The sequence below is a fragment of the Oreochromis aureus genome, linkage group 3, assembly GCF_013358895.1.
Source record: "Oreochromis aureus strain Israel breed Guangdong linkage group 3, ZZ_aureus, whole genome shotgun sequence".
Classification (NCBI taxonomy): domain Eukaryota; kingdom Metazoa; phylum Chordata; class Actinopteri; order Cichliformes; family Cichlidae; genus Oreochromis; species Oreochromis aureus.
Genome location: NC_052944.1, coordinates 48196160 through 48208944, shown reverse-complemented (window position 1 = coordinate 48208944; position 12785 = coordinate 48196160). Strand labels below are relative to the sequence as shown.

The 12785-nt window shown below is 41.0% G+C and overlaps 1 protein-coding gene across 1 annotated transcript in view; it reads left to right on the top strand.

Annotated features, from left to right (window-relative positions):
• Positions 1-331: 331 nt before the first annotated feature.
• Positions 332-12785, top strand: part of LOC116332936 (F-box/WD repeat-containing protein 7-like) — a 50971-nt gene continuing 38517 nt past the window's right edge. Inside the window, exons 1-2 of the mRNA XM_039610442.1 lie at positions 332-570; positions 5248-5838. Of these exons, the coding sequence (XP_039466376.1) occupies positions 5296-5838 (543 nt within the window). The 5' untranslated portion in view covers positions 332-570; positions 5248-5295. The remainder of the gene's footprint in view (positions 571-5247; positions 5839-12785) is intronic.

Here is a 12785-nt window from a genome sequence, read left to right as displayed (position 1 = left end):
CATTGTGTACACCTCTGTGAAACCTTAAATGGAGCCACGTCTGTGAGGAAAATGCATTTGTGGGTTGAAATAAATAGGCTTTGGTATAAGAGTATTTAATATTAGTGCATTATTAGATAACTAAATGTAATTCGAAAAAAGTTGTGCCACCATTATTATAATAGTTGAGAGCTGCAGGTTTGCAGACATTTAGTTTTTCCACAGTAAACTAAACAACTGATTTTCACAACGAGACGTCAGCACACAAAGAGGAAGCTGTGAGGCGTTTGATTGGACAATGGCGGAGCGTTATGTAATTCAGGCGCCTGACGTCATTAAACCGCGCCAAACAAAGCTCCATGTGTAAAAGAGAGACAAGAGAGAAGAGAAAGGGATAAAGTTTAGTTTCTCTGAGGTTTGAGGGGTTTTAGAAGCAGAAAGTGTGTAATTTTAACGCTCTGGAGACATCTTCAGAGCCGAGGTGTTTGTTTGGAGCTGAAACGCTGAAGCTGCTGTGAAGAATAAACAAAGAAGAAGAAAATGCCGGTTTTTAAAATTTAAAGTCCGAGGAGCGAGAGGAGAGCTCAAAACGTAAGTCCGTCTCGGTTTAAAGCTTTTAACATAGTCTTATTGATGTTTTAGTGAGTGGGAAATACATCAGTGGTTGTAAAAATGACGGAGATATCGATATTTACTATAGAGATACCCGATATTTTTTAGCTGCAGGCAGTTTGAAGTACGACATCATGTGGGTAGTTATCAAAACACACACTTGTTGCAGGCAGGATTTGAGTCTCATTATACAAGTATGAACGGTAATGTTCGGGTTTTCTTGTAGGCTCTGGGATTGGTTAGGTTTGGTAGGGTTGGTGAGCACATCTGTCTGTGTGGACGGCTTGTGTCAAATACATGGCCAGGAAAAAGTGATTACGTGTGTGTGTGCGCGCGCGCGTTGTTGTTGTTGTTGTTTTAAGTGTCTTATAGTTATTTATGGTGGTACCTGGGTTTTTAAGCGTCTTTATGGCTCTTTTCTGCCTACTATAAGTTCTGCATTAAACTCAATCCAGTCCGGCCACTTAATTTGTCTTTAGAAAACTGTTGTGTTATATTTGTTCCGATTTCTGCTGCACTCTTGGCCAGGTCTTACTGGAAAAAATAGATTTAAAAAAAAAAAATTTGAATAAGACTTTTTACTTTTACCTTTTTACCTGGATAAAAGAAGGATGTATAAAAGTCAGTTAGCCTAAAACTAATTGAGGTGTTCTGTCTGCCTCTAAATGACTGATGTTTGACAGATTACAGGTCAATTAGTCATTGCATGAAGAAAAATTATCCTGAAAAAAATTGGAGGTTTTATTTACTCAAACGCTAGTCAAATTCTCAGCAATAACAGAGAAAAGAGAAAAGCCTGTATTTATGTTGAATCAGTTAAAATGGGCACTTGGTGTACACAGACATATCTGACATGTTTTCGGGGAAGGTCTTGCTTTTTTTTTCACTATGAAAATGCCATTCATCATAGCAAAAGACTGCTGGTGTGAAAACTGCCCCCCCGTAGTCCACATCTTTTGTCCACTGAAAACATTTGGTGCATTTTAAAACAAAAATAAAACTACAATAAAGAAGACCTCGAACTGTTGAGACATTGAACTCTTGGCTTAGAGCAAGAATGAACCGTTCTTGGTAACCACTGGCTTATATCAGGCTGAAGTTCTATGAAAAGCGAACAACCTTTCAGTCAGCCTTCAGACCATTTCACAGTACTGAGTATGCGCTTTTAAAAAAGAAAATGAAAGCTGTTTTTGGTGATTGTTGTTAGTTTTTTTGGGATTCAGTGCAACATTTGACACTTGATGGTGATGTACTCGGCTGTTTGGAGTCCTGTGTGAGAGTCTTTCGATAGTCCTTGACAAAACAATTTTTCAACTTTTCCAACTCTGAACAATCTCCAGACTAATCCAGCAGATCTTGAGAAAATCATAGTCCCTTGATAGATTTACACTGTGCTACAGTAATGAACTGTACACTTAGTCAAAAATCTCATGATCAAATTCAGACCAGCATCAACTTTATTTTGTTTTTTTCAATTTGCCTGGAATCTGGCAGCTTATGAGCTCTGGAGGACAGTCTGCTATTGTCATTGTATGCCAGTAGTGAGAATATGTGTAGAAGGAATCTGAGAACTACTCTGTTTCATAAGGATCAATGGTCATGACAGTTTGCATATTAATGACCTCGCAGCATATTGTTCATTCAGTGGTGCTAGCTTCAGTTATTGTGCAGATGTACTGTGTATAATGTTTCCAGGGGAAACCTGGAGTCAGCAGAGACTGAAGAAGTCACCTGGATGAGTGATGAAATGCTACGTCCAGATGAACAGAACCAACTTTTTGGGATTTCCTCACCTGGATGATTGAGTGTGCATCACAGCACTCTGTTTTGGACTTTCTTTGGGATTAAATGTGCTTTAAATGTTAAATTTTATTTACTTATAGATGTTCGAATAAGTGTTTCTGCAACATGGAAAGAAATTTGTTTTTGGTATTTAGCAGAAAAGGTCTTGAATAATTCTGGGATTTTGTTGTAGTATCTGAATTTGATTGCTGGTGTTGGTGAAATTACACAAATTGATTGCAGAGTGCCATGTGCTTTGTAAGTGGCTCTGTAGGTTCACTAATTGGCTCAGAAGTTGTGAAGTTAGCCAGACTGACTTGATGCTTGATGTTGGTTTGTCTGATCGCTGGAGCTGCTGTTGTTTGTAGCAGGTGCTTCATGTAAGTGGCTGCCATTCTTTTGTCACAAGTGTTGGTGTAGTTTTAGTGGTTGGATTCGTTGCAGCAGTTGTTTAAAAGTTTTAAATATCTTCTTTAGCTACAGTAATCAATGTATTTTGGCTTTGGGTGTTGTTGTGGGGGTGATTGTTGTCATTGGTGCCATTAAATGTCAGCTGTTAAAAGCACATGTGACTGATTTCACTCATATTTCATTAGAATTTTCATACTGTACGTACTGTGCTGACCAGCATTTTAAAGGTGCTCTCTTATATAACATGGGTTAAATATGCAGTGTATGCTTCAAACCACTCCTTTAACAAAACTCCCCCTTTTACTTGAAGCATAGCAGCTCCAGTCTGTACACATATTACAAATTATTTCTCTTGGATCTGAGAGAAACTCCCACAGTCACTGACACTGAGAGGAGGAATGGCACAGAAAGGAGTTCAGCTGGATCGAGAAACCTTCTCTTGTTCCATCTGTTTGGATCTACTGAAGGATCCGGTGACTACAGCCTGTGGACACAGCTACTGCATGAACTATATTAAAAGTTTCTGGGATGAAGAGGACAGGAAGGGAATCCACAGCTGCCCTCAGTGCAGGAGGATATGGCATAGCATACAGTTAAGGCTGGACTGTGTAACCCTGAATCCTCCCTTAGTTGTGAAGGCCTGAAGCTGGGGCTTCTATGACGCACTGTTTCTTCTTCAGTCACCTGTTTTAACACATCTTTTACACCTCTCTGCATTTAATCATTAGTTTTATTAATCTTTGACTCTCTTCCACTGCGTGTCTTTGCCCTGTCTTACTCCCCGCACCCCAACCAGTTGCTACAGATGGCCGCCCCTCCCTGAGCCTGCTGGAGTTTCTTCCTGTTAAAAGGGATTTTTTCCATCCCGCTGCTGTCAAAGTGCTTGCTCATAAGGGGTCATCTGATTGAGGATTTCTGTTTTCTCTGTATTATTGTACGATCTTTACCTTACACCATAGTGCTTTGAGTCAACTCTTGTAGTTATTTGGCACTATATAAATAGTGGTCAACTGAATCTTTATTTACTGTGTTGATGGTTTCTGTAGTTGCAGCAGTTGATTTATTTAACCTGTCTCTTGCATAATGACCTTTCAAGATTGTACTTATAGTAATTTAACTTCTATTTTGTCCATTACTTTGAAATTGATTAACATTTACAGCCTAAAAATTGTGTTCACTAGTGTTTTTGAATCCACTCTTCTATATTAAAAGATGGCTCAAAATTGAAACAAGCTGTTGTTCTTTCACAGACCCTGATAACGCCTCCCTCTTCTACCTGAAAGCCTGTAGTTCCACTCTGTCCACATATTTTCTAAAAATAGTTAGAATATACAGCTGCTAGAATAAGTATTAAACATGTCACCAATTTTTCTAATTAAATTTATTTCTAAAGGTGCTACTGACATGAAATCTCATCAGATGTCTGTAACAACCCATCTAATCCAAACATGCAAAGAAATCAAACCATGGATCTCCATAAAGTTTATGTAATGACGAACAATCACACAGGGAAAATGTTTTGAACACACCTACTGAAATGTATTTAATACTTGGCAGAAAAGCCTTTGCTTCATCTCAGCTCAGGTGTGATTTTGGCCCATTCTTCCACACAGACTTCAAAGGTTCTATGGGCCCCTTCTGTGAACTCTGACCTTTAGTTCTTTCCATAGGTTTTCAGTTGATTCAGGTCAGGTGATTGGGCCATTCTAGCAGCTTTATTTTATTTCTCTCAGTGTGTGTTTGGGATCATTGTTTTTTGATTTTAATAAAAAATATCTTGGTACATTTTGTAATTCAGTCTTCCTTCATATGCTGCAAAACAGATCCACACCACGATATTCCCACCTCCAAACTTCACTGTTGGTGTGGTGTTTTTCAGGTGACATCCAATGTCTTATGACATGTGGAGTGCGCTATGGCATCCAGAGTTCAGTTATACAAAGTGGTCTCATCTGACAGACTTATATTCTCCTAATATTTCGCAGACTTCTCTAAATGTTGTTCAGCAAACTTTAAACATGCTTTTTCTTCAGCAGTGGAGTCTTGTGTGTTAAGTGTGCATACAGGCCATGGCGGTTTAGTGCATTGCTTATTGTTTTCGTTGAAACTCACCCCCCCAAACACTTGTACCTACTGATTTGAGGTATTTCTGTACCTCTGCATACATGCTAATTGGCTCTTACACAACTCTTCTTGTACAGAATGGTGTTATTCAGTTCAATGCTGGATTTTGCTACAATAGTTATCCTCAGTCAGAAGGAGAGGCTGGCATCCAGGGATTAAATTATAAGAGGTGGAGTTTATTTAAATTTAGATGGATGGTACAAGGAGGGATGGAATAGTGTAGGAGAATGTGGTGCGGTGATTTGGTGTGGCTTATGCGATCATAAACGGGAGTGGAAGTTTGTGCTGCTGTTTTTGTTGATGATGATGTTGATGTTTTGATCCCTGTTGTCTTTTTAGGATGCTTCTACATTCCTGTGCTGGTTAAGAAGAAAGAGTAGATGATTGATGGAGGGACGACATCGAGAAAGGAGAGAGGAGGGAGATGAGGAGACGATACGTGAGCAGGAGAGAGAAAGAGGGGAACAGAGGGATGGATCTCCAAAACCTAAATCGGGGACAAAGATGGAGGAGGAAGATGAGGGAAAGGAAACAGTACTGATGAAGGCTTCTTCCAGAGACCAAGCTCGAAGTCAGCTGATTAATGGACACACCCCAATCTCTGCCTCTTCTTCTCTCACCTCTTTTCCCTTCATCTCCTCCCCTCATCAGGGAAGGGGGGGCGAGGATGAAGAGGAAGTCAGAGTCGCCATACTAACTGTTGAGGATGAGTCCTGTCCTTCAGAGCCCTTTGGCACCACCCAATTTGAACCAACCAAGGATGATATTGGACATGCAGAGAGTGGAGGGGAGGGGAAGGAGGATGGAGAGATGGAAGGAGAGGAGGAGGTGGCAGAAGAAGAAAATGAGGAGGTGGAGGAGGCGGCAAATGCTGAGGAGAGAGAGGAGGAAGGGGAGCTGGCATCACCTGAGGCTCATCTGCAACTCAAGGTAGGACCCACAGTGAGAAATCGAGTACTGAGTACTCTCACTAAGAACCTTCCTCTCCACCTCAGGTGAAAGTGCCTGTATTTTTTTTCTTTTTTTAGTAAACTTGATAACTTTCAGGTTTCTGTTTGGTTAAGCATTTGTATGTCATGCACGCTAGAAAGGTGATGTGCAGGATTTTATTTTGACACATCTGCCCTACTATTAGCAAGAGGACCCAAAAACTCAGATTCCCCCTTTGACAGGCTTGTCCAAAGTCTAGCTGGGTGGCCAATCATCACCCTGGGTCAGATTTTATATGACCTGTCGTTCCTAATTCAAAATGTATTGTTTATTGCTCGCCACCATAAATATAATTAGACATCCATCCATCGATCAGCTTCTGCTTCTCCTTCGCGGGGGACGCTGGAGCCCATCCCAGCTGTCATAGGGCGAGAGGCGAGGTACACCCTGGACAGGCTGCCAGTCTGTTGCAGGGCAAACATTCGCACTTACATTCACTCCCCCATTGACACCTATGGGCAATTTAGATTAATCAATTAACTATCCCCACTAACTGCATGTCTTTGGACTGTGGGAGCAAGCCGGCGAACCCAGGGAGAACCCACACCAACTCCACACAGAAAGACCCGGGGCTGATGGTGGAAGTGAACTCAGGACCTGCAACAGTGCTAACCACCATGCCACCGTGCTTAATAAAGTGTAATTCACCCTATTGTGTGTAATTTCTGTTTTTACCTCATGGTGGCAGCATAGTAGTATCATTTTTATGCTTGACAAAGGACCCCTGAGTGATTTTCCAGTGGTGCTCTTAGAATAAAGTTTGGTCACCTCTGCCCAATGAGAAGCAGGTGGTGAGAGTGGGAAGGAAGAACTGACTTTTAACAGGAAGAAACCTCCAACAGAACCAGGATCAGGGAGAGGCAGTGAATGGTTAGGAGTCAGGGGTAAGGGAATGCAAAGAAGAACTTCATCATGTAATTTTTCAGTATTTGAATTAAAGGATCATTCTCATTATTTGAGACTGCAGGTTTGCCCATGAAGTGGCTCCTCTGTGGGTCAGTCTAATACTCACCACCTCAGTTTTAGATCTTCGGGGAAACAAAGAGCTGGAGAATTTAGAAACTCTGACAAATAATTGAAAAGCCTGACACATTTGTAAAAAGAGACAGCAGATTTGGACTTTAAGGATAATTCATGAACACGTTGGGATAAAGAACGACATTTTAAAAATTTCAACTATTTCAACAGTCATCCAGTATAAAGTCTCATTCAGATATTTAAAGTGTTTTTGAAGATGCCTTGATGCCCAATCATGTCCTGCTGCTGTAATTGGCTAATGGTCAGTGTTCATACAGTTTGCATATATGGATAAATATCCCAATTTGCTTACGATCTGTGTCTTGCAGCTTTTGTATAATCCAATACGGTGAAATATCCTAAAATGTGAGAGGTGCTTTAATGAGCTCTGTTTGTTCTGTTACATCATGTGTAATTACACTGTGTTCACAGTAGGTCCACAGCAGTGGAGGATAGGCTCATTCAAACAGAATAAATCAGTAGGATCTTTATTTTCTCTTGAAGTCCATTTACTGATTGGTATATTTATACTTTTAAACTATAAAAGTGTTTCTTCTACTGCTGCCAATATATTTTTATACTTATGAGTTCCTGCTTCTTCTGCAATCATCCAGCAGGTGGCTCCAGTGTACACTTTATCTCCTCAGTGTGAATGAAATACACCTGAGAGAGGTGTGTGTGTGTGTGTGTGTGTGTGTGTGTGTGTGTGTGTGTGTCTTCTCACATGAAGAATCCATCAGATCTTTGCTCTGAAAAATGGTTTCACTCCGTGGAATTACTGAAAGCTTTGCTTTGAAATACCCTCTGTGTATGTGTATACGTTTACACATATACACATTTTATTTACACCGTGTAAATGAGAAGTAGAAAAACAGTTTCTGAAACTTTTCAGAGCGGTGTGAAGGTGGAGCTTTCGACTTACGGGGATTGTTTGCACATACTAGATTAAGGAGAGAGGTGATGATCTGTGAGCAGCATTATGGCATCATGCTGAGATTTGAGAGTGTCAGGAGTTTCTGTGTCTTCGTGGAGTCAGAGAGAGCAGATGAACTGTGGTGCTGCATGAAGAACAGGCAGAGAAAGCGTGGTGCCAGGGGCTGGGGTGAGGTGTGCAGCAGGAGTGACAGATGAGATCAGACAGGAGTCTTCGTGGACTATGATGTTGGCAGATGACATTTTGAAGAGAGCCTAGAGGTCGAGGTAAACTCTGGAGTGAAGAGTAAGGAGAGTGAGTAGAAGCAAGACAGAATACACGTGTCAATGACAGGGAGATGGGAACGACAGGAAAATAGCTGATGTCAACTATCCAGTAGCAGTTGGTGCAAAAGAGAGGTGAAGAGGAGAGTGCAGGCATGGTGGAGACAGGTTTCAGGGTGATTTGTGAGAGAAAGATCGCAGCAAGAGCGAAAGGGAAGGCTTACACGATGGTAGCGAGACTAGCTGTGGTGTATGATTTGGATACGGTGGCACAACAAAAAGGCGATGGAACTGCCAAGTGTAAGACCAGAGAGAAGATGGATGCATGCAGAGGGTTAGTGTGACAGAGGAGGATGCTGGGATAGGGTGAGATGGGTTGCTGTGGCGACCCCTAAAGAGAATGGCTGAAAGAAGCTTTGGATGCACAACCTTGGTCATGTTTTCCTGATGAGTTTCGGTTCTAAGTCAATAGTCGGAGTCAGAGTTATAAATTATGATCATGTTTGCAATAGTGTCGATATTGCAGATTGTAAAGCATCTCAGTCTGTGGCTCATATCTGTAATTTATAAAGTAGTAGAATATGAGTTTATTTTTTTAAAACATGATGACGATTGCCAAAATGTTCAAATTAAGAGTCCACAAACCAGCCTGTGACCTCACAGTAGCTTCAACCACCTTTTATATGCCATCAGCCAAAAGCTTCAGGCTGATCAAGTTGACCTGTCCTTAGTCACATGTTTTAGTCTCACATGTCATGAATTTGTTTCGAATACAAGAATGAAAAAATGTGCTGTCTAGCAGCCACAGTGAGAACATCAGATATCCCATCATACCTGATAATGATGTCCTCAATCCCAAGGACTCAAACTAAATTAGTCATCACAAAGATAGGCACACACAGAGAGGAGGTGTGGGTGGGAATGTGCAGCAGTCAACATTCCTCAGATTCTTCTCACACATGCGGGATCATGGGATATGAAGTCTAGTCCCATGGGAACTGATGGCTTAAGCACACACAGACACATGCACCGTCATACTGGTGCAGAACCAGTACAGTGTATAGTTGTTAATGTGATGATGGGACACCCGAAAATCAACTGATGGTTCGGTTCTGCATTTCTCTCTATGGCCTCTAGGGGGCACATTTTGGTTTTTATTCAATTCAAAACACGTGAAAGCAGTTTTGTTTTTTTTCTCCTTTTAAGTCAAGTTTGCTGATGGGCGATGCATGACTGTCTTTGTAAAGGCCCATTTGACTTCTTAAAAGATGCTGTGGGGATACTGTGGGTTTGGTTGAATTTAAAATTGAGTCGAGGCTTTTAGGCGTGATGGTTAGTGGCCAAAGAAATGCTATATATCAGCGAGGGTCCTCACAAAGTACAAATGTTTGTGTTTGTAAGGGACCAGACAGAAAAACTAGGGCACTCATCTGTAATCTAAGAGCATTTTTTTCTAGATTACTACACATATAGGGGATTAAACACACACACACTTGTACTGGAATTATATTAATACACTTTAATGCTCAGTGAAGAGGTTTTATCTTAGTTTTTAAACCGATTTAGTGTGACCTTGTTGACACACACTCGGCCTGTTTCTTATTCACTCAAAATGTCTGTGAAAGACACATGACAGACACACACTGACCTGGCTAGGGTCAGATGACTGGCGTGAATGGAGGCACATTAGATCTGCAGTGGCATGTCTGGTATGCGAATACAAACTTTTCCTTTCCTTTGCTTGTACAGGGTCTGAAACAAGGGCGTAGATTTGGTTTTGGCATTTGGCACGGATGATTCAACCACCGAACCCTGCCCTGTTTCCTTTTTTTTTTTTTTTTTTTTTTTTTTTTTTTTTTTGTTTTTGCTTCTTGATAAAAAAGGAAAAATATACTTGCCTAAATGACTGACTAAGTATTTTAGGCTTTAGTTTACTTCAGCCATATTCCATATAAATCAGGTATCATACAAAAATAAAAATAGCTTCAAATACAGTCATGACAATAAAAGAATATGACTTTAAGGACTTAACAACATTACTTCAGTTATAGTACACCAACATCTCTTATACATTAGCACTAAGGGAACACTGAATGACCTGCTGGTTTTTGTCCATAAAACTACTCATCTAAGATGACCACAAAGTAAAAGATCTCTCAGCAAAATGATGCAACATTTTAGGCACTATTGCCCCGATCAAATCAGTGAGCTGGGATTTTTTTATTCTAAACATGAACTACTGTTACAGCAACAGACATGGACTACTGGTGCCCCACGCAACAACTCAATGTCCACTATGTGAAGGAGCCAAACACATGCCTTCTCCTCTCGTTAACTGAGATAAACTGCTGGCATATTTGTTTTACATCTATACTGTCCAGTCTCTCCTGGTGGACATGGCAACACATTATTCATGGTTATATACAATTTTAGACTGATGTGGGCCAAAGCCTAGCACATACTTGCCAACGTTTAGACCTCAGAATTAGCAAGACATTCAAAAGAGCTGTTGGTGGGGGGAGTGGTATACATATACATGTATTCATATATATATACAAAAAAACTTGAATCTTACAGTGTTTATTTATCGGATAAAATAAGTTAAATGTCACCGTTATTATTGTCTGGCCGGAAACGGGCCGGAACATAGACCGGAAATGAGCGACTGTGAAATTGGATGGGAGATTTTCGGGAGGGGCACTGAAATTCGGGATTCTCCCGGAAAAATCGGAAGGGTTGGCATGTATGGTGTTATGAGTGAACTTGACTTTAAGTGACTTACAGGTTTCTTTGAAAAATACTTTCTTATATCCAGGTTCTTCCTTTGTGCTGCCATCCTCCTCTCCTCCTTGCAGGTCCTCACAGCGCAGGCTTGCCGCTGTTAAAACTAAACGGAGCTCCCTGAAAGGCACAGCCAATCACATTGGCCATATTTGTCACATGGGGTAGGACTCCAGTAGAGAACGTAATTTAACTCTTTCTGCACCGCTGGGTGAATGAGACGTTGACAGATCGTTTTTTTTCTTTCTATCGGTTTTGTTTTTCTTTACTCGAAGAGATCAAATTATTGGTGGGGACATGTCCCTTCCGTCCATGCCAAATCTACACCCTTGGTCTGAAACGTGGTGTCTCTTGTTTGAGTTTTAGGAGGAGGGATGAACCCAATCGTATTACTGTCGGAGGAGGCCGCATTTTAATGTCAGGGCTAAAATGTAGGAAACCTCCATTTTTGTGTCATGGTGTGGCCTCTAGGTGTAGACGTCACAAAACAAGAGAGTTGTTGGTACGAGGAGAAACGTCTACTGAGTGCTTTGGATGCTTTTTATGCCGTCCCTCTGTTTTGTTAGTTTACCACCTCACATGGAGGGGGGTTTGTGTTGCAACCTTGAGCCGACTGAATGATTCATCCTGAGAATGCGTCATATTCGTACTTTCCAGTGAATAGTCTGTGTTGTCCATCACAAAGTGAGAAAAGAAGCCACTTCAAAGCACAGAACTGGCAGAGAGTCAGCTTTCTTCTGTCTGTAAAAGATGGATGGGTGCATCTTTTATACAATGCAGCTCATTGGTTTCAGACTAAAAATAAATAAATGAATAAATTTGGTTGCCAAAACGTTGCTGTTGGGATTTTTTTTTTAGCCAGAAACAAACATATATGGTCAAGAGGGTTAAATAGCATTTTATCCACCAACAGGTTAGTTAGACAGCTGCTAATCAGTGCAGACTAAAAAAAAATATGTATTGTAAAATAAAATATTTTTAGATCATTTCACTCCAGCAGGCACCAACATCACAAAGCTGACAGCTAGCAGCTGTTCTGGGACAGCTGTCAATCAAAGATGCCATGCCCATTATGTTAAGCTTTTAACTTTTTTGCATAATGGCTGAAGCCTATTTTTACTAGACTGTAAACATCTTTATTTCTGCTGTAAAGGTGGACATTTTTAAATCTCTTAACTATGAGAGTTGGCTTACTTTTGGAGTGGGCCTCAAGTGGACATTAGAGGAACTGCAGTTTTTGGTATCTCCAGGTTTCATTTTTCAGACCTGGAGGATGCTCCTCGTGCCTTCCCAAAATGAAAACTCGGTATATTTTAATTTCACCAACATCAGTGACATCATGTGGTCTAGTTCGTCCAATACGGTGCATTTCTACCACAGGTACACAAACCTACAAAATGGAACATTTAACACATAATTTATTAGTTGGCCTTTCTGTTCGCCTTCCAAGTCTTTCTTCCTTTTGCTCATACACACCTTAACACACCCTCATACCCACGCTCTGAGTGTGTGTGTGTGTGTGTTTGTGTGTGTGTGCGTGCATGCGGTCACATTCCAGCCAGTCAGGTTCGGCCACGCCGAGTCAGTGCGTCATACACACACATTCCTCGAGCTGCAGCATTCCTGGACTCTTCTGCTCGTCAGCAGGACGGAGGCTTGAATCTGTGACCTTCCGGTTACAGTAAAGTCTCCCTGCAGCACGTTCACACGACTACTGAAAAATGTAATTTAATTCTTTCATATCCGGCGTCTTAGAAGAGGGGGGAAAAAAGATCAAGTTTGTTTCTTTCTCAATTTTCGCTCAGCCTAACGGCACACCTTTAATAAAGAGCTGGTATCTTTTTTATTGAAGCTCTGATGTCATGACGGTTTTTGTGTCTTGTAGCTTTTTC